The 22,606-nt window shown below is 51.6% G+C and overlaps 1 protein-coding gene across 1 annotated transcript in view; it reads right to left on the bottom strand.

Moving 5' to 3' along the window:
- spop (speckle type BTB/POZ protein) overlaps positions 1-22,606 on the bottom strand; it is a 77,717-nt gene that overhangs the window by 14,937 nt on the left and 40,174 nt on the right. The window contains exons 3-6 of the mRNA XM_076997009.1: positions 13,741-14,066; positions 12,260-12,381; positions 11,920-12,071; positions 1,366-1,493 (exon numbers count right to left, since the gene is read on the bottom strand). Of these exons, the coding sequence (XP_076853124.1) occupies positions 1,366-1,493; positions 11,920-12,071; positions 12,260-12,381; positions 13,741-13,818 (480 nt within the window). The 5' untranslated portion in view covers positions 13,819-14,066. The remainder of the gene's footprint in view (positions 1-1,365; positions 1,494-11,919; positions 12,072-12,259; positions 12,382-13,740; positions 14,067-22,606) is intronic.

Below are 22,606 nucleotides of genomic sequence, written 5' to 3'. Positions count from 1 at the left end.
CTATAATGGCATCCGCCACTGCACCTTTAATGGGAACTTTCTGCTCATTAAAGGCCTGTGGGAGGCTCGCTCTCCGTCTCACTCGCTCACAGTCACACAGACACCCAGGTGTGTCAGATATAGGGGTGGGAGTGCAAAGGGTGAGAGAGAGAGAGAGAGAGAGAGAGAGAGAGACAGAGAGAGAGAGAGAGAATCCTGCATCCATCATTAAAGTGATCTGACATTGTGCTGCAAATCAACAGTGGAGGAGATATACAGACTGAAGAGTGGTACAAACCAGGAAAACAAAACAGCGAGCAGAGGGAGAAATGAGGAGAGAGGAGGAGAGAGGGGGAGGGGGGGGGGGGGGGGGGACAGTCATCCCAACACTCCTCTGTACGCCATTAACACAGGATACGTGATGTCAGAAGAGGTGACCCTGTGATTGGTTAAATAAAAAAAAGAAATCTGTGAAGAACTATTTCTCACTGTCCATTTCTCTCCCTCTCTCTCAGAATCACTAGCAGAAGCAATTCATCTGGAAGGGGGCGGAGCCAAGCTCCTAGCAGCCCTGCACAAGTAAATCTGTGCACACAGCAGGAAGAGGAGGGGCCAGCACGCCTCCCCCTCTCCTCGTGACGTAGCCGCACCCACCCGCACGGCCTCCACACCCTCCGCCCCTCATCCCTCCTTCCACTTCTCATCCAAAAAAGAGTGGAGGAGTGGAGGTGAAGAGAAAGAGGGGGAATGAAGAGAATGAAAAGAGTGAGAGAGAGGTGGAGAGAGAGAGAGAGGTGGAGAGAGAGAGAGAGAGAGAGAGAGAGACCAACTTCTGCTGCGAGTCTGCAGGCTTCATTAGGCTAGCTTGAAACAGCCAATACTGTGTTGCCAGTGCTGTGGTGCGTGCGTTAAACATTAATCACTGCATAGCATTAGCGCTAGCACATTAGCATGGGGCTCGCTCGGTACATCAGAACCCACTCCAGAAGGAGGGAAGAGAAATAGGAGCTTCAGAAACCCAACCTGTCCATTCTGTCACGCACAACATCAGAGAGGCATAAGGGATCACGCTGATGCAAGATCTCGGCTACGCTCAGTTTCTGCACACTCAAAAACACGTATGTAGCAGACCTTCACCTTTGGATGCTTTATCTACTTCTGCCCCGATTCACTGCCTAGTTTTGATGACGTATAAACAAAAACAATCAAACAAATAAATTAAAAGATGCGACCTTGGGCATAATCTTAGTGTCTTTACAAAAGAAGACGTCCATACGCAGTAACTCGTCCAAAATCCATTTCTCTACCAGTATTAAAGCTTTTAGCAAGAAAATGTGGTTTTCTGTAAACAGTGGTTACAGATCAGCCAATCACAGGGTTCCTTACCTCACAGAAGAGTGTCAGTTTGTCATCAGGGAGCAGCCCATTGGCCTCATCAAGCAGAAAGTCCCGCCTTATGAACTTCTTGAAGCCCCAGTCTTTTCCCTGAACAAAGCGGTAAGCTCGCTGGCTCTCTGCAAACAAGCAAACAAGCACAGCGTTTTGAGAGCTGCCAGTATCGTCACCCACCATCATTTCATAATCTGCCCTGAAGTGACTCACTCGGATGTTGAAACGTGAGTGCAGACTTATCCGCAGGAAAAAGAAAAAGGGGTTTTGAAGTAACACGGTGAAGACAATGAGCTCTCTCACACACACACACACCCACCCACCCACGGAGAGATCTGGAGATGATCTTAGCCATAAGAGTGCGTGATCCTTGAAAGGTCCACTCTAACGCTGTTTAATACGAGAGGTTTTCTGCGGTGACGTGGGTGGCGTCTACGTGCCCGTGTACAGAGGTCATGCCCGTGTACGGAGGTCATGCCCAAGTTTCCAGGGCAGGGGCGCGGGGGTGTCAGCGGGAGCAGGTGTCGAGCCGTCGCCCGATGGATCCGGGGAACCGCGTCCCGCTGGCCTCCGCTCCGTGGGCCGGACGCTCGCGCCCTGTGATTGGACGACGTGAAGTAGATCCACATCTCCACTCGGTAACAAGAGGAACACATTTTGATGGACAGAGAATAAAGTGAAGAGGAGCAAACCTTCAACAAGCCACCACCCCCCCCCCCCCCCCCCCCCCCCCCCCCCCCCCCCTTTATCATTGTATGCGGAGTGGAGGAGCCAGTGAGTAAGTGGGAGAGGGGAGGAGGGAGGAGGAGAGATGGAGAGGGAGGTGGAGGAGGTATGGAGACAGGGGAAGTGTATATGTGAGTGCGTGAATGAGAATGAGTTCAAGTGCCTGGTGAGGGGGAGGGAGGGGGTCTAGGATACATATGTATGAGAGCAGTGTGTCGGCGGGCCCCTCTGGAGTCCACCCAGGGGTCAGCACGGAGGTCAGAACGGGGCTCCGAGCTGAACGTGTGCCCTCACTATGGACGGGCCTGCTAACTGACTAATCAAAGTTGGGGCGAGGCAAAGTCACCCTGGCGCCCAGCCAATCAGGTTCGGCCCTCTAGACGACGGTGGCCAATGGCGAGTGTGCATGAAGGACGAGGCCCGAGCCAAACCATCTGAGCGCCGTCGTCCCCCCCCAGCGGGGAGAGAGTGGGTCTGCCCGCATACCGGGCCGCTGACCTGCTGCCTTGACCGAGAGCCAGCCTGCGTGATTAGTGCTGTGCAGGGCAGGCTGCTGGGCCGGAGAGGCGGAGGGAAAGCGGTCTGGCGATCGCCGGCCACGACCCACGGTTCCGTTAAGCAGCTCTGGACTCCGGCCACGGTGTAAACGGATAACTGCAAGACGCCGTCCGAGCGGGTCTTCAGGAGAACGCTGGTGTAGAGACGTCGTGCAGGGGGGGCGCACGCTTCCCGGGTCTAAAGGATGAGGCTTCCACACGCACGTCCCCCTCTCAGTGCAGACGGGAGCTCTACGGGGGGGGGGACGGGGACGCCTCCATCTCTGGGCCTCCAGCAGCTGCAGGCTGAGGAGAAGAGAGATGGGTGCCGGGGGCCTTCGCTGATCACAACCACCTGCGACAAGAGGTCGTCCCACTCGCTGAAGTAATGACGAAACCCACCCACGCCCCCTGGTGGCAGGTCCCCGGAGAGGAGCAGGACCCTAAGCTCATACGGAGGACTGGGCTTCTTTGGAGTGCCTGTCTGGAGATGAAGAGATCTGTCCACCTTCCAGGCTCTCGGTCTGCAGGCGGCCCAGGGAAGCGGCTCCACACAGGAGATGAGCGAGCTGGCGTGCAGGCGCAGGAGACGGGCCCAGCGCTGCCAGACTGGGAACAGCAGCAGCTGACACCTGCTTCAGAACCTTCTGGTGTTGGAATCTCAGCTGCTGTTGGCAGCGTGTCCCTGTCCTGTAAGCCCCCGGGGTTCAGCCGGTCCAGGCTGCAGGCAGGGACGCTCAGAACAACGGACGGAAATTCTTACAGAGCTCACTTTTTTTTCCTCGTGGTGACAGGAGGGCGGCTGCCATTGGGATTAATGGAGAATGAAATGGGGTTAGCCAAACGTTCACCAAGCCCAGACGAACAGGCCCTCCCACCCCGTAGCTGCGTTACACGGAGACGGTTTAAGTGACGGGCAGAGACGAACAGATCCTGCTGTGTTTAAGCTGCGCCGACGGCTGGTCTAATACTCCCGTCCTTTGAGTGTGGAAACATCCATCTCAAAAATGCCACGCTTTCTTCTGGGGGCGTCTCATTCTCATTCTGTCCACGTGTGTCTCCCCAGGTCAGCTCCACCCTCCTCCTCCACCACCCCCACCCTCCATCTCCTTACAGCTGCTCCTCTACTGCGATGTGCAGACACGTATGGAAGAAAGGAAGGAAGGATGAAAGGAAGGAGGAAAGGAAAGCTTTATTTATGTAGCGCAGTGCTACAAAGTGCTTCACAGAGGAGCCACGTTCTGAACGACTTAACCACTAGACAAAGGCTAAAGATGCGGCGTGTCCTCACAGACTAAAGGCGTCTCCCTGGTCTGGAAGGCCTCCTTACGACCTACCAGTCTAATGTGTAAGGGCAGGCCGTTCTGAAGCTGGAGTGTACAACTACAAATACACAATCACCTGTTGGTGTGACCTTAGCCCAGGGCAGCACGCAGGGCTGTTGTATGCTAAGACCAACTTAAAGAAAATGTATTTACCCTATGTATAATTAAGCAGTTGGTGGGACACTGATCACTATACATGGGAGAGAAACAGAGAGACATACAGAGAATGAGACGGTGACAGAGAATTAGCCAGAGAGATATACATAGACCAAGAGTGTGAGAGATGTACAGAGAGACAGAGAGAGGCACTGACTATACAGGTTTCTAGAGAAGATGTGGTCAGAGCAAGACGTTGGCTGGGTATGTGTTGTGGACCAATTGATTGGGGACAAATCAAAGTTAATGAAGGGTGATGCACACCAGCCAAAGTCTGCACCATGAGATCTTCACGAGAACATCAGAGTCCCTGCAGAACAACTAGAAGCAAAGACAGACAGAACACACATCTGGAAGCAGACAGTGTGTGTGTGTGTGTGGGGAGAGAGAGAACATCCATATTCAGGTGCTAGCTTTGGGCTTTAGGGTCTCAGTGCCCCATGTGCTGGGACTGGGTTAGAGAGAAAGAGAAGGTCATAAGAATACACACACACACACACTTCCTCCCCCTCATACACATACAGACTCTCATACACTCACAGAGACAGAGTCAAAAGGGCAGGTCACATGGTCACATTAGCCCAACTCTGAAACGCGTGGGTGAGAATCACCACATATGAAAGGGTGTGTGTGGGAGTGACTCTGATACCAGCCCCTCCTCATTACAATCTGTTCAAGAGACAAATGCAGTGGGGGCTCAGTCTTTTGGGGGGGGCGCGTACTCACACACACACACACACACACACACACACACACACACACACACACACACACACACACACACACACAGAGTAAGGATATCACTACACATTGTAAAACACAAGGAACACAATGCAATCTTATCACAGGAGCAGCTGTTATAGCCAAGTGTCAGCACAAACGCATGTGGATATTGACATCCCCTCCACAGACGTCAATACAATGTAATACAGTAAACACATGGCAGCAACTCTCACTCAGTGGGCTGAGATCTCACGTCGCGCCCGAGCGGCCCGCGGAGGCCACGGCTACACACCCTCGCACACGAGCAGAACGCCTACAAGCAGCAGCTGAGGCCAGGAACACAGCACCATGACGACGACCCCGCGACAATGACCCCTGCGCACCCACAAGTAACAAGCTCACCCACTTGAGAGGCCTCGTTAAAGGTGGGAGAAAGAGAAAGACAAATTAAGGATTTGGAGTTCTTTCACATTTCAATTTATTTAATAAAGTTCAAAGACACTTTTTAATTCAATTCGAAGCACTTTCAAAATCAAACTGGGCATTTTCACACACATTCAGGGAACCTTGAACGAGATGTCTTTCTAGTACGCTCTGTCTAACCAAGTGTGTTCAGTTATCAGTCCAGGACCGGCTCTGAGAACAACATCCCTTTACTCGAGGAGACCCAGGATAAGACTTCACTAATCACAATCCACCTGAATGGCTGCACAAATGGCTGGAAACCGTGTTAAAGGGTTCCACACAGCGTCGGTCTGGAGTGAAGGCCACGCTGCCAGAGAGTAAGAGTGAAGGCCACGCAGCCAGAGAGTGAGAGTGAAGGCCACGCAGCCAGAGAGTGAGAGTGAAGGCCACGCAGCCAGAGAGTAAGAGTGAAGGCCACGCTGCCAGAGAGTGAGAGTGAAGGCCACGCAGCCAGAGAGTAAGAGTGAAGGCCACGCAGCCAGAGAGTAAGAGTGAAGGCCACGCAGCCAGAGAGTGAGAGTGAAGGCCACGCAGCCAGAGAGTGAGAGTGAAGGCCACGCTGCCAGAGAGTGAGAGAAGGCCACGCTGCCAGAGAGTGAGAGTGAAGGCCACGCTGCCAGAGAGTGAGAGTGAAGGCCACGCTGCCAGAGAGTGAGAGTGAAGGCCACGCTGCCAGAGAGTGAGAGTGAAGGCCACGCTGCCAGAGAGTGAGAGTGAAGGCCACGCTGCCAGAGAGTGAGAGTGAAGGCCACGCTGCCAGAGAGTGAGAGTGAAGGCCACGCTGCCAGAGAGTGAGAGTGAAGGCCACGCTGCCAGAGAGTGAGAGTGAAGGCCACGCTGCCAGAGAGTGAGAGTGAAGGCCACGCTGCCAGAGAGTGAGAGTGAAGGCCACGCTGCCAGAGAGAGTGAACCTGCCAGAACCGTGGAGTACCAGAGCTTGAGTCCAAAAGATGCCAAACAGGCAGAGCATCCCCCAGTGTACGCAGACACACACACACACACCCCGGTGGGCTCTTAAATAATTTGCTGATTAACTGCAAATCTCATTAGAATGTCTTTAGTCGTCAGATCAGCAGATTTGGCTTTCGTGTTGGGTGTAGATAAGCCGTGCACCCTCATGATTGACCAGCACCTAGTTCTGTGTCCTGGGCTCTCATATAACCTGCGGCAATAACAATAATTACACAAAAATAAATATGTCTCAAATCTCATAAAAAATGTAAAAGTCATTCTTAATTTATTAACACAGAGTGAGTTTACCTGCACTTAAAAATCCAATAAGTGCAGAAAATCAGATTTCGTCAGTAATCCGACCAAAACACGTTTACATGCACTTGGGTATTCAGATAATGAGCAAACTCCGGGTTTACGCGAGTGGGGCAATAATCGGATTTCTATTTTGCAACCAGCCAATAATCTCACAGAATGATCGCATGTAAACTTCAAACTTCCTGTCATGGATTTTTGCAAACCGGGACCCAGTTTATGGGTAAATATGGATGTTTTTTGGGGAGGGAGTTTGTTTGTGGTCATTAATATTGCACAGGGCGTCCCTTTTTACACGCGTTATCCATATTGACGTGAAGATGGAAACAAGCTCCTGGTTTTTTCTGGTGGAGATTGTGTGCTGTACTTGGGGGTTGATGAAGGAGGTTTTTAAAGGTGTGAGGACATCTCAAAGACTGGCCTGAAAAGGTGTGTTTACGTCTTCACACTAAAGCACGGACTCCATCCCTTTACGGCTCCATCACATCAAGCAGGCAGCGGGCCCCGCGCACCAAGGCCGTAACGGCAGCCGCTCCATTCGTTTGAGCACCCGACGGGATCGATGGGACTGGCAGACCAGGGAGGCACGGGACAGACCCGCCGCACCGGCCACATCAATCCATCCCGCGGCTAACGGGACAGCTGACGTCTCGCCTCCAAAACGCATCTGCAGGTCTCGCTGCGTGTTTAAAACCGTGGTTCTGTGGGCATGTGTGAGCCGCGCGCTACTGAAGGATGATGCGGCATAAAAATGACTTCCCACGGGTTTTCAAATGGGAACCAGAGAACATGGTAGCAAAATTGCTTTTAGAGAATCAAATATAGCGCTAATGCAGCGACAAAGTTGTACCATTATTTCTATCTTAGAGCAAGACCTGTTAAAGAACACGTGTAATCGTAGAACTTATCTGGGACTATTTTACATTGCGATTCGTCACTGGTCTTCTATTCATTACTTCCTGGAAGTGCATTACGTGTATAATTTGTAGATGGCTGATTATGTGCAGACTGCCTTCAAGTCCAGGGCTGGTAAAGGACCCTTAATCACACCTCCTGTCTCTCAGGAAGTAGAAGCCAGGCGGACAGAATAACAGCCGTCAAGCTAACGGGGAAATAATGACTGGAGGGGGAAAAAATACGACAAATTGGTTCCTGCGTTAAAATAATCATCGCAATGCACACAAAAGCTATTCTGTAGCGAAACCTGCGCACAGCTCTTCTCCCTGTGCAAAATCTAGAGGAGCTCATTTTGCTGAATATATTTGCAAGCAAACATTTCACAGGAAAAAAAAAAAAGAAAGAAAAAACTTATTTGAAGTAATTAGATGTGCAGAAAACCCTTTTCTGGTTTTGTTTGTTTTGAATAAACGTTCATCCTATAGTTAGGTTTCCACCGCTTCCGTCAAGATCCCCGACACCTGCAGCCTCTGCTCCCTCGGCTCGGAGACCCACGCCGTGGCCGCACGCACGCACGGCGGAGGAACGCACGGGCGGAGGCCCACAAGCCTCCCGCTACACCCACCTCATGGTGGTGCTGAGCTTTTAACAACTGGATGTTCGCTCTGTGCATTCATCATGAGTAAAGGAAGAACCCAGCTATTACAGACCAAAAAAAAAACGAGGCTCTCTGTGTGGACGTCTTCATGCCTCCACGAACATCTCTGTGTGGAGGTCTTCATGCCTCCACCCATGTGCTAATGTCACACACACTTGGCTTAAACACATACAGCCACCCACGTCCCTCTCAGACAGGCTCTATAAACAGCAGCCGGAACCCACCGTGCCTGTGCTGACACCCGGCCCTCTTAATTAAAGCACTTTACTTTGTTTTCATTCCTCTCCCCTTCACCCCTCGCTCTCTCTCTCTCTCTCTCTCTCTCAGCCTCCTCTCCTCACACCCCCACCCCTTCAAGAGGAGGCCAGGATTAAATTGGATTCTAAATGATCCAGAACCGACAGAGCAATTTCTGCTGCCATTTTTTCCCCCTCTCGTTCTCTGCATCTCTCTCTCCCGCCTCGCGCTCGCAGACCTCCTTTAAAAACCGCTCCCGTCTCACGGCACGGCTGTCAGGGGCTTCGTCTTGTGTGCAGGGGCCACGCAGGTGGCCCCGCCTCCCTGGGGGGCGCCGGGGAGAGCGGGGACGCCGGGGAACGCACGGAGAGACTGGTGAGGGGGCGGATCAACGCGGGTCTGGGCTCCGCCCATGAAGGGGTAGAATACACAATGTGGGAAAAACTAAAGGAAGTTATTCAACCTCTCATCTCTGGCTCTGCAGCCCCCCCACCCTCCTACCCAGCATGCTTTGGGAAGACGAGTGCGTGACTGAGGCTCACACCTCCGCTTCCTCAAACTTTGAAGACAGTTTGGGCAGGCGCTGGCTTCTCCCGCTCTTCTCTAATAACTCAGGGACACACGTTGCCTCTGTGGCTCAGAGTGATCAGGAGAAGTTTAGCGAAGTCAAGACCCACGCCTGTTGGGCTGTCGGAGCAGACATATTAACAGCTCCCCCACAGTTTAACTGCTTTACTTATGCAATATTTAGTCAGTCAAATCCATTATAAAAATGAATGTGTTTAGATTTTATCTGGATCTTCAGTATCTTGGATGATGAAACCCTTGAAGCTTCAAAAGCTTTTCACTCTATCGCTCTATATATTACAACTTATTACAGTGTGTTAATTTAATACAAAAGTCATTTCCTGATCATGCGAACAAGGTCACGTTTCGGCTGCAGATACAATCTTCCAGACTGTTACACCACCACCACAACCACCACCACCACAACCACCACCACCACCACCATCACAACCACCACCACCACCACCACCACCACCACCACCATCACAACCACCACCATCACAACCACCACCACCACCACAACCACCACCACCACAATCACAACCACCACCACCACCATCACAACCACCACCACCACCACCATCACAACCACCATCACAACCACCATCACAACCACCACCACCATCACAACCACCACCACCATCACAACCACAACCACCATCACAACCACAACCACCATCACAACCACAACCATCACCACCACCATCACCACCACCATCACAACCACCAGAGGTACTTCAGATGGCGAAGTAGCTGGACACATCAATCATTCTGCTCCTCCCTCTACAATACTTACACATATATCCTAATTAACACTTTACATACATCAGTTCTGGTCTCTGCTGGACGCTTTGCAAAGGTTTCTAAACTCTAGCAACACCGGCGCCGAGCCCAAAGCGTTCCCAGTTGGACGTGAGGCTGGGGGAGCCGATGTACCTGACGGATGTTCTGTGACGGAGTTACGGGGAGCAGGAGCGTGTAGGCACGGATGGAGCTGAACACGGAGGTGGAGCGCTGTGGAGACACTCCACCCCGGCTCACGCCAACCTCCTTCAGCTCGAGACGGTGCCGACACTAGGAGCATAAACTACGCTGGTGGTTTGCCATTTTAAAACCATTTAAAAATCATTTCAATACAAGATCGCCACAATCTAAAATTACTGTGAACTGAGAGCTGGATTCAAGTGCTTAGTCCGTGGTGTAATCATCAGGTAAATCACAAGAAGTTATTCGTTTGGAAAATGTGAATTTTACCAAGCATGGGCTGAATCAAGAAGTCTCTAGCTAACATCTCGCATCTCATTTGTCAAAGTTTTAATTGCTAGCTATCTGGATTGGACAACCAGTCCTAAAGAACTGGTCCTACAGGGTGCCAAGAACACATGTGTGTGTGTGTGTGTGTGTGTGTGTGTGTGTGTGTAAAACGATGCTATAACTGGAAGGCTATCGCAGAGCACTGACTCACCAAAATTGGCACGTCAACCTATAGTCCTCAACGTCTGGGCTGGCCCTCTTCACCTCCCACATTTGGCCAGCACAGTATGTAGTTGATGAAGTTTACTTTAACAGCAGTGGCTTCTGTACGGAGACGGCCAACTGCTGGCAATATATGGACTTAACAGAGTTTGAGGTTCACAGCATTCGCCTAATCCAGATCCGGATACAGTCAGAAAGGAGGTCCATCTTGGTGCAAAAGTGCCCTATAGCATCACACTGAGCTGGTAAACCACTCCAAGCACAGAGTTCTTCAATTCACAAAAAAACTCCTCATTGTATTTAGTCACTGAATCTATGAGGGCAGCAAGGTTTTGCATGATAATGGAACAGTATCGATTTGTTTGGGCGTGCGTGTTTGTATGGTTGTGGGAGAAAATGTGATGGATTATTTTGCCAAGGTTTTGTTCACTTTGTCATTTTGAAGGATACTTTCTTTGCCATGAATACCACCCCTCACTGGCTTAATACTACTGTGCTCTAAAATGAACACATCAAACTGGCGTTACTGGTGTACGGAAAGAGAGAGAGAACAATGGTGTAATCCTAGCAGGAAATGTGGAGAAGAGGCAGTGAAAAATTAGATGAGGTTGAGTTTGTGTGTGTGGGTGTGTGTGTGTGTGTACAGGTACAATGAGCGGGAGAGTGAAGGAAGCGTGAGAAAGCGGAGCGTCTAGCCAACAGTCTTCAGAGGAGAGATCTTACTCCCTCGTGGATCTCCCTTCAACGGGCGACACACACACACACACACACACACACACACACACACACACACACACACACACACACACACACACACACACACACACACACACACACACACACACACACACACACACACACACACACACACACACACAATCCTGCAGAAACGGCAGAGTCCTGCACAGGGGAACTATCTTCTGCCACACAGGACACCAGTTGCAGGACTCAGAAAAGTGGCGTGCGGCGATGGGTCTGAGACTGTAAGCCGGCTCAGTCTGGGCTCGGTGTGAGCCAATTAAAAACACCCTCTCCTCGCAGCTCATCAAAACGAGACGGCCCCGAGACCTCCAGCTACAGAGACTCAACTCAAATTACAGCTCTGCGTTCATACATCTCTTCTCTTACGTACATCAAATATTGCGGGGGGGGAAAGCGCCTCAAAACGCTGGTGCTTTGGCATTCATGTGTTAAATGTTCCCTTCCGTGTTCACACACAAACATCTCCAAGTTCTACAAGTCGCCTGTGAGATTTCTCAAGTTTATTAGTGGATTATCGTCATTAACTACTGAATGAATTAGTGATGTGGACCGTGTCCTCCATCAGCACAGCAGCAACAGCACAGAAATCAGAATTTACATTACAGCTGACCTACCATTACTCTACCAGAGGGATCAAAGACCCGGGCTGAAAAAATAATGTTGAAAGGTATTTTAGATCGAAGAACACAAGCCCTCGGGCTTAGCAGGGACTCCCTTTTTTCATTGTGGGCGTGGCCACGCGGGTGTGCACACTCACCCATGGCTTTGGTCTCTTCTCCCTTGGCGTTGAGGATGGAGAACTTGAACTTGGCACGCACTTCACTCTTGGGACAGCTGACCAGGAGCAGGTAGAGAGACAGGTAATCTTTACTCTCCTCATCCAGGCCTTTAGGGTTCACCCGCAAACACCTGCACGGCCAGGACGACAGAGGAGCAAAGAGGAGGAGACAGAGAGCAATCAACAACGATTCCCCGATGCTCCAGCATCAGCTTGATTTGATTCTAGTCCAGTGCAGGTCGGGTCGGGCAGAACTCCACCTCGCTAAAGTGTAATTATGCAAATTGTACATTTCATTATCTTCAGCACTCTGCCTCACCATTTGAGCTTGTCGTTGGCTCCTGAGGAGAAGGTAGAGCTCTTGATGACCTCACCCATCTCCTCACGACAGAAGCTGAAGTTATTGATGGTCCACATGTAGGAGAACTTGACGACTTTGATCTGTCTCACACACATGCACAAACAAAACAACAAAAAAAACACGCACAGCCATTTATGCATCTACTTTCGTTCTTTCTTTCATTTTCTTTTGATATATAGGTAAATGGTAGCTGAGACTTCAAAAATCGGGCTACATCAAAACTGCCTTTCATCTGGATACACCCTGGAGTAAGAGGGAGGGAGAGAGACAGGATGGAGAGAGGGAGAGAGAGACAGGATGGAGAGAGGGAGAGAGAGACAGGAGGGAGGGAGAGAGGGAGGGAGAGAGAGACAGGAGGGAGGGAGAGAGAGACAGGAAGGAGGGAGGGAGAGAGAGAGAGGAGGGAGGGAGAGAGGGAGGGAGAGAGAGACAGGAGGGAGGGAGAGAGAGACAGGAAGGAGGGAGGGAGAGAGAGAGAGGAGGGAGGGAGGGAGACAAGAGGGAGTGAGAGAGACAGGAGGGATGGAGAGAGAGACAGGAGGGATGGAGAGAGAGACAGGAGGGATGGAGAGAGAGACAGGAGAGAGGGAGGGAGAGAGAGAGACAGGAGGGAGGGAGGGAGGGAGAGAGACAGGAGGGAGGGAGGGAGGGAGAGAGAGACAGGAGGGAGGGAGGGAGGGAGAGAGACAGGAGGGAGGGAGGGAGAGAGAGAGACAGGAGGGAGGGAGGGAGAGACAGAGACAGGAGGGAGGGAGGGAGAGACAGGAGGGAGGGAGGGAGAGAGAGAGACAGGAGGGAGGGAGGGAGAGACAGAGACAGGAGGGAGGGAGGGAGAGACAGGAGGGATGGAGAGAGAGACAGGAGGGATGGAGAGAGACAGGAGGGAGGGAGGGAGAGACAGGAGGGAGGGAGGGAGGGAGAGACAGGAGAGAGGGAGGGAGAGAGAGACAGGAGGGAGGGAGAGACAGGAGGGAGGGAGGGAGGGAGAGAGAGAGACAGGCAGGGAGGGAGGGAGAGAGAGAGAGAGAGACAGGAGGGAGGCAGGGAGGGAGGGAGAGAGAGAGAGAGAGAGAGAGAGACAGGAGGGAGGCAGGGAGGGAGGGAGAGAGAGAGAGAGAGAGAGAGAGACAGGAGGGAGGGAAAGGACAATAGTGGGAAATGTTGATAAGTTCTGGCCTCTACGCTTACATGAAGCTCATGTGTAATGTGCCACTGTCTCTACATGCACCAGTGAGTGTGTGTGATTGCGCACGCGCGCGCACACACACACACACACACACACACACACACACACACTTTTGGTCATGGAAAAATCTCTTTGATCATCCTTCTTTGATGAAATAACCCTGGCAAGAACACACTTACTTTGTAACATACACGCAGTAGAACACACAAAAAGCCTGCATATAAATGCATAACAGACACACACACACACTCACCTGTGTGTAACACCAGCTTTCGGCCACAGGGCCGCTGGTCATCTCAGCAGGAGGGGGCGGACTCGGGACCCTGGACATCGCCAGCTTTGAGCGTGCAAGATGAGGGGGCACTACACCTGCCGGCAGACGACGCACCCACACACTCACTCGGAGGGGGTCCTCACACACACTCCATACCAGAACACCACAGCCGCCGCCAGGATCCACACACACACACACACACACACACACACACACACACACACACACACACTGGAGTAGGGAGACGCCCCGAGAACAGAGAGAGACGAAGAGCGCTCAGACAAGCCTGATAGCAACAGCAAGACCTGAGAGAGAGAGAGAGAGAGAGAGAGAGAGAGAAAGGGGAACAAAAGTCACATTAGCAATTTGTCTTAGTACCACAGATGTGTAATGTATTGTAAAGAACCTGAGGAAAAGCTTGAAGTCGTACATGCACCTATATCCTCAGGCCTGAAATTGTAACGGCAGATATTTTAAAGGGATCTTGGTCACAGTGGCTTCCTTCCCGAACTATTACACAGCTCACACAGCACTCAGAGTGCTGGGATTAGTGACAGTATTCTGAACATGGCAATTTCCTTCAGCAAGACCAATTATGAGCTGCCATAGCTACAACGAGCTATGCTTAGCAGTGTAACACACAGAACCCATCTTAAATGAATCTGTAGGAGTGTGCATTTGCACACGCGCACACACACACTATGATACATGCACACACACACACACACACACACACACACACACAAGGAACACTTGAGCCATACAGAGAGATGTTAACATACGCATCATTAACAGATACACTGTTAACATACACGCATCATTAACAGATACACTGTTAACATACACACATCATTAACAGATACACTGTTAACATACACGCATCATTAACAGATACACTGTTAACATACACACATCATTAACAGATACACTGTTAACATACACACATCATTAACAGATACACTGTTAACATACACACATCATTAACAGATACACTGTTAACATACACACATCATTAACAGATACACTGTTAACATGTATATCATTAACAGATACACTGTTAACATGCAACAAAATGATGAAGACATGACAAACGTCTCTGACGATCCAGTGGCAATCTGCGTTTCATTCTGGTGGTTTTTCTTCTAGCAAGTCCGAGTCCCAAAGGAACTCTGAAGTTCTCACTACTTTAAAACACCAAATACGTGAGCTAATTACCAGCCCTGTCATGGACCGGCACCGGCCCAAACTTTTCAGCGTAGTAATAAATTTCTCCTCCTCCTCCGTCTCCCCCTCTGGCAGAAGCCTGAAGCAACCTCATCACCTCCACATCTCCGCCTCCATCCCGCTCCCCTAGCCCAGCACCTCCCCCGTGGTCAGGGGAGCGAGGGACAGACTGTCCCCTTATTCCTTAATTAGCGTCTGATTGAAAGGAGAGATCACGGCCAGGCAGTCTCTTCCAGAGAGGACGGGACAAGAGGGTGGGAGGCAGGAGGGGCGGGGGACGGCAGGGAGGGGACACGGGGACACGCCATTAACGGGCGAACACTCCGATTAACCAGAGAAAGAGGTTCGGAAAAGTGAAGAGTCAAGTAGGAGGAAGATGCTACCAGTGGAGGATAAAGGAGAGAAGGAAGAGGAGTGGGGGGAGGTGAGCGTGGGGAGCGTGAGGGGGAGGTGAGCGTGGGGAGTGTGAGGGGAGGTGAGAGTGGGGAGTGTGAGGGGGAGGTGAGAGTGGGGAGTGTGAGGGGAGGTGAGAGTGGGGAGTGTGAGGGGGGTCGGCGTGTGGAGTGTGAGGAGTGAGGGGGAGGTGAGTGGGGAGCGTGAGGGGAGGTGAGCGTGGGGAGCGTGAGGGGGAGGTGAGTGGGGAGCGTGAGGGGAGGTGAGAGTGGGGAGCGTGAGGGGGAGGTGAGTGGGGAGCGTGAGGGGAGGTGAGAGTGGGGAGTGTGAGGGGAGGTGAGCGTGGGGAGTGTGAGGGGAGGTGAGCGTGGGGAGTGTGAGGGGAGGTGAGCGTGGGGAGTGTGAGGGGAGGTGAGAGTGGGGAGTGTGAGGGGAGGTGAGAGTGGGGAGTGTGAGGGGAGGTGAGAGTGGGGAGTGTGAGGGGAGGTGAGAGTGGGGAGCGTGAGGGGAGGTCAGCGTGGGGAGCGTGAGGGGAGGTGAGAGTGGGGAGCGTGAGGGGGAGGTGAGAGTGGGGAGTGTGAGGGGAGGTGAGCGTGGGGAGTGTGAGGGGAGGTGAGCGTGGGGAGTGTGAGGGGAGGTGAGCGTGGGGAGTGTGAGGGGAGGTGAGCGTGGGGAGTGTGAGGGGAGGTGAGAGTGGGGAGTGTGAGGGGAGGTGAGCGTGGGGAGTGTGAGGGGAGGTGAGAGTGGGGAGTGTGAGGGGAGGTGAGAGTGGGGAGTGTGAGGGGAGGTGAGAGTGGGGAGCGTGAGGGGGAGGTGAGAGTGGGGAGTGTGAGGGGAGGTGAGCGTGGGGAGTGTGAGGGGAGGTGAGCGTGGGGAGTGTGAGGGGAGGTGAGCGTGGGGAGTGTGAGGGGAGGTGAGCGTGGGGAGTGTGAGGGGAGGTGAGCGTGGGGAGTGTGAGGGGAGGTGAGCGTGGGGAGTGTGAGGGGAGGTGAGAGTGGGGAGTGTGAGGGGAGGTGAGAGTGGGGAGTGTGAGGGGAGGTGAGAGTGGGGAGCGTGAGGGGGAGGTGAGAGTGGGGAGTGTGAGGGGAGGTGAGCGTGGGGAGTGTGAGGGGAGGTGAGCGTGGGGAGTGTGAGGGGAGGTGAGCGTGGGGAGTGTGAGGGGAGGTGAGCGTGGGGAGTGTGAGGGGAGGTGAGCGTGGGGAGTGTGAGGGGAGGTCAGCGTGGGGAGTGTGAGGGGAGGTCAGCGTGGGGAGTGTGAGGTGAGCGTGGGGAGCGTGAGGGGAGGTGAGCGTGGGGAGTGTGAGGGGAGCGTGGGGAGTGTGAGGGGAGGTGAGCGTGGGGAGTGTGAGGGGAGGTGAGCGTGGGGAGTGTGAGGTGAGCGTGGGGAGCGTGAGGGGAGGTGAGCGTGGGGAGTGTGAGGTGAGCGTGGGGAGCGTGAGGGGAGGTGAGCGTGGGGAGTGTGAGGTCAGCGTGGGGAGTGTGAGGGGAGGTGAGCGTGGGGAGTGTGAGGTCAGCGTGGGGAGTGTGAGGGGAGGTGAGCGTGGGGAGTGTGAGGGGAGGTGAGCGTGGAGAGCGTGAGGTGAGCGTGGGGAGCGTGGGGAGCGTGAGCTGAGCGTGGGGAGCGTGAGGGGGAGGTGAGCGTGGGGAGCGTGAAGGGGAGGTGAGCGTGGGGAGCGTGAGGGGAAGGTGAGCGTGGGGAGCGTGGGGAATGCCAGGGGAATGAACATTTACCTGACAAATTTTAATGTTGCTTTGTGTTTCAGGTTTGAAAAGTGCTGAAATTACGCTAAATATTTGAAAATGCTTGAAATTGTAACTAGTTCATTTCTCAACAAATAGCTGTCTGACTGAACAGTTCTTTTGTATTATGTTAACAAATACGAGCCTCTTGTAATTCCAGAATGAAACATGAGAACGTGAAGACGTTAAGATTGGGCGTTTTGAAAATAAACAACCATTAAATAAAGTGATAAAAAAGCGAATTATTTCGAATCATTTCGACTATATGTATAAATATTTAACTTAAGTTTAACGTGGTGGGAAATATTGTATATTTAGTGCAATAGTGCACTTTATCAGTGTCACTCATTAAAATCTGCTTAGAAAGAAAGCGATGTAGCCCCCCATTTTTTTTGGATGGAATATCGTGATAAAAAATCGAAATCGTGATTTTATGCAAAAAAATCGTGCAAAAATTATTTTCCCCATATCGCCCACCCCTAGTTGGGAGTGTGAGGTAGAGGTGAGCGTGGGGAGTGTGAGGGAGAGGTGAGTGTGGGGAGCGTGAGGTGAGCGTGAGGGGAGCGTGGGGTGAGCGTGGAGAGTGTGAGGGGAGCGTGGAGAGTGTGAGGTGAGCGTGGAGAGTGTGAGGTGAGCGTGGGGAGTGTGAGGTGAGCGTGGGGAGTGTGAGGTGAGCGTGGGGAGTGTGAGGTGAACGTGGGGAGTGTGAGGGAGAGGTCAGCGTGGGGAGTGTGAGGTGAGCGTGGGGAGTGTGAGGTGAGCGTGGAGAGTGTGAGGTGAGCGTGGAGAGTGTGAGGTGAGCGTGGAGAGTGTGAGGTGAGCGTGGAGAGTGTGAGGTGAGCGTGGAGAGTGTGAGGGAGAGGTGAGCGTGGGGAGTGTGAGGTAGAGGTGAGCGTGGGGAGTGTGAGGTAGAGGTGAGCGTGGGGAGTGTGAGGTAGAGGTGAGCGTGGGGAGTGTGAGGTAGAGGTGAGCGTGGGGAGTGTGAGGTAGAGGTGAGCGTGGGGAGTGTGAGGTAGAGGTGAGCGTGGGGAGTGTGAGGTAGAGGTGAGCGTGGGGAGTGTGAGGTAGAGGTGAGCGTGGGGAGTGTGAGGTAGAGGTCAGCGTGGGGAGTGTGAGGTAGAGGTCAGCGTGGGGAGTGTGAGGGGAGGTCAGCGTGGGGAGTGTGAGGGAGAGGTCAGCGTGGGGAGTAGGGGTGTGCGATATGACGATATAAAATCGTGAATGGCGATGACCAGTGGAGAATCGCAGGCGATCTACCAAATTAGAAAAATCATATAGATCGCCTTTGCCAATCAGAGCAATGACTTTTTTTAATGCTGGTTCCCACAGAGGCGGCCGACATAGGGCGTAGGACTGACCAATCACAGCGAACTGTGCGTCTTCCACGCCTCCATGTTGTGTTTGTAAAAACTAAAAGTGGACAACCACGGCTGAAAGCCAAACCGAGGAGCTGGTAACGAAGAGAAATTTACCTCTGTAATATGGAATTGGTTTGGATTTTCATCCTCTGACCAAGACCAAACTTCAGTGATATGTAAAGTGTGCAAAGAACATGTGAAAACGTCCGATGCCAGTACAACAAATTTATTCAATCACTTGAGAAGTAGGCATCCCAAGGAATATGCCGAAAGTGAAATAATGCGGGCAGCGGGGGCAGCTGCCTCACAAGCTGCGGCCTCGGTGGTTTATACTTTTGCGAGTGACTGTAGCGCGCAACTCCGCCACACCTCCAGCGAACCCCCGCGAACGGTGGAAGCGTTTATACAGGTAGGCCTACTTAAACTTGCCGCGTCACTCCGAAACGATATGTGGTAGTATAAAGAAACACCCCTCAAAAACAGGGGAATGAACATTTACCTGACAAATTTTAATGTTGCTTTGTGTTTCAGGTTTGAAAAGTGCTGAAATTACGCTAAATATTTGAAAATGCTTGAAATTGTAACTAGTTCGTTTCACAACAAATAGCTGTCTGACTGAACAGTTCTTTTGTATTATGTTAACAAATACGAGCCTCTTGTAATTCCAGAATGAAACATGAGAACGTGAAGACGTTAAGATTGGGCGTTTTGAAAATAAACAACCATTAAATAAAGTGATAAAAAAGCGAATTATTTCGAATCATTTCGACTATATGTATAAATATTTAACATTTAAGTTTAACGTGGTGGGAAATATTGTATATTTAGTGCAATAGTGCACTTTATCAGTGTCACTCATTAAAATCTGCTTAGAAAGAAAGCGATGTAGCCCCCCATTTTTTTGGATGGAATATCGTGATAAAAAATCGAAATCGTGATTTTATGCAAAAAAATCGGGCTAAAATTATTTTCCCCATATCGCCCACCCCTAGTTGGGAGTGTGAGGCAGAGGTGAGCGTGGGGAGTGTGAGGTAGAGGTGAGCGTGGGGAGTGTGAGGTAGAGGTGAGCATGGGGAGTGTGAGGTAGAGGTGAGCGTGGGGAGTGTGAGGGGGGTCGGCGTGTGGAGTGTGAGGAGTGTGAGGGGAGGGGAGCGTGGTGAGTGTGAGGGAGAGGTCTGCGTAGGGAGCGTGAGGAGAGGTCAGCGTGGGGAGCATGACCGAGAGGAGGCAGCAGGCAGGTTGACAGAGGGACTCAACCTTCACACATCTTCAACGTCCTCGGCACACAATTAAAAGCTCACCGACTACTTTTCATTTCCCACGTTTGATCCTGATCAACTCTACTTTCTGGGCCCCTCTCAAAATTTCACTCGCTCACTTCTATGTCCTGTTTGTATCTTCTGCAAAACACTGGTGGCATTTCACTTAGTAAAACAATAAAATATTAATCAGTCAAGTTGGGGAATAAGTTGGTGCACATTTGCAATTCAAATTACCTTAGACTTCCTGGCAATTAGTTTGTGTGCGCGCAAATCTGCGCGTGTGTACGTCTGCAGTCGTGCGTCTCCTGCCATAGAGTTTCTCAACTTAATTTTCAATGGTATTTGTATCATGTCTTTTCCAACTGTCAACTAATCAACAAGAACTCACTTTGTGGCAACAAAATAATCTTCACAAAGCAGCGAACAGTCTTTCAACTCTGTAAATAGGCCCTGATGACAGTGGATCTGTGGCGCGTACACACACACACACACACACACACACACACACACACACACACACACACACACACACACACACACACACACACACACTCTCTCTCTCTCTCTCTCACTCCCTCTGTCTGTGTTTGCAACAACAGATTACAGCCCAAGCCAAAAGAATGTCTACACTGAGAAAGCAAAGTCTGCTAATCGAAAAGCCTTTTTCATCTGACATATTCAGACACTTCATTCATCTCACTCATTCTCGCACACACACATACACACACACACACACACACACACACACACACACACACACACACACACGGAAGGGGAGTGATTAATGGGTGATAATCCACAAGACAAGGTGAAGATAAATATTGACAAACACACTCACAGGACCTCCAATCATTAGGGGAATTTCTACATGTAGCACATGACAAGAGCCAAAGGGGGAGACACGCTCACCTCCTGCACCTGACCACGCCCTCCTGCACCTTACCTGCACCTGACCACGCCCTCCCGCACCTGCCCACGACCTCCCGCACCTGCCCACGCCCTCCCGCACCTGCCCACGCCCTCCCGCACCTGACCACGCCCTCCCGCACCTGACCACGCCCTCCCGCACCTGACCACGCCCTCCCGCACCTGACCACACCCTCCCGCACCTGACCACACCCTCCCGCACCTGACCACACCCTCCCGCACCTGACCACACCCTCCTGCACCTGACCACACCCTCCTGCACCTGACCACACCTCTCACATATAATCTGTACTTACTACATATTACTTACTACTGAACCAGGCCCGAGCCTACCACAATAAAGGGTAGACCAGGGTCTAGTTGGCCCTCCCACCAATCAGATTCCTGTTTATAAAGGTCATTTCAATGCAAGTCAAAGTATAAAGGTGGGTGAGGAAAGAAAGGCTGTGTGTGTGTGTGTGTGTGTGTGTGTGTGTGTGTGTGTGTGTGTCCCACCCCGTCTGTTCTAGTCTGGGTGTTAGCACAGCCGTGTCTGGAGAGCCGGGGGAGGAGTCAACTGCCAGGCGATGAGATTGAGCCCTTCAGGATCTCATTACGCCAGCCGTTAGCCTGCCAAAATAATTTATTAATTGATGGGAGGAGGAGTCACCCACACACGCGGCTCTGGCCTGGACGTCTCTCAGTTGTGACATGAAAGAGAGAATAAATCAAAGGCAATACCTCCCACCAGACTACCCCACCGGGTTGTGCTACTTCCTGTGGAGGACAGGAAACATGTCTTATCCTGGTTGGTTTTTTTTTTAATAAACAAGCAAAAGAACAAATAAATAAATAAACAAACAATGGCCCTGCGACACCTCGGGCCTCCGAGCCTCCCTCAGCCACTGAGGCTGGGAAAGGGAGGAGCGTGGATCAGGAGAGCGGGGTCAAAGGGCACGATGAAAGGGTGTGCTTGATCTGCGGTCTGCCTCACTCCTTCCAGCAACTAAACTAAGTAACAGACTTGTAAAAAAAATAAATAATAAATAAATAAATAAAAATTTTGGACACGACACAAAGTAGCAAAAAACTGCTAGGAAGGAATCACCCAAAAAATAATAATCTGGGGTGAAAGAAGAAAAAAAAACAAACTGACTGAAGAAACAAAGCCAAGCAGCAGTGAGCAGGTTCATCTTCATATAAGACCCGTCACCATCTGGTCGTGAAGCACAGGTAGGGCCCTGTGTCGCGCTGTTGGTGGCCAGGTGCTGGTGGAAGAGGGGCTGAAAGGATGTGAAAGAAAAGACGAGGTGCCATGAAGGTGAGCCGGGACCACGGTCTCCGTCCCACTGCACATGTGAGGAGGGCGGGAGACGACCCGGCCCGTACCTCCACGCAGAACCAACCACAAACCAGGCCCCGTTCAGCACAGCTTTCACACCACGGGTGGCTCGCCGTGCTCACGACTGCCGACGCCCGGTTGCTTGGGATGGATTTGTATATGGGGATTTACAGACTGTGTACCAATCTGGCTGTGATCTCACACAGTGTCCATCTAGACAGAAACCTGCAGCAATTGTTGTCTAGTGTTATAATTATGAGGTCCTGTACCTGCCACAAATATTTCATAGTCTTGATATTCAGCACAAGTTGTGGGACCAGTGTCTGTAACCCGTGTCTGTAACCCGTGTCTGTAACCCGTGTCGGCAGTCGAAAACGGCCGGACAGGGTCTGACGGTTTAGCCCCACGGTGCAAGAGAGGCTTACGTTGACCAAATAACAGCAGATTTTACCTGGGGCTGATGAAATTGGATGATCTTATAATACAAGAGTAACAAATCAGATCCATGCAGGCTACTGTGGAAATGTCAGGATCATTAGAGACTGAACCCACAACACTTCTGCACAGTGACTTCAGCCAGGCTGTCTCCCACGGTGACAAAGGAGATAAACATGGCCGAA

This window comes from Brachyhypopomus gauderio, chromosome 2 (assembly GCF_052324685.1).
Source record: "Brachyhypopomus gauderio isolate BG-103 chromosome 2, BGAUD_0.2, whole genome shotgun sequence".
NCBI classification, from domain to species: domain Eukaryota; kingdom Metazoa; phylum Chordata; class Actinopteri; order Gymnotiformes; family Hypopomidae; genus Brachyhypopomus; species Brachyhypopomus gauderio.
The sequence above is the reverse complement of the archived record's forward strand: the minus strand, read 5'-3'. Positions and strand labels throughout refer to the sequence as shown.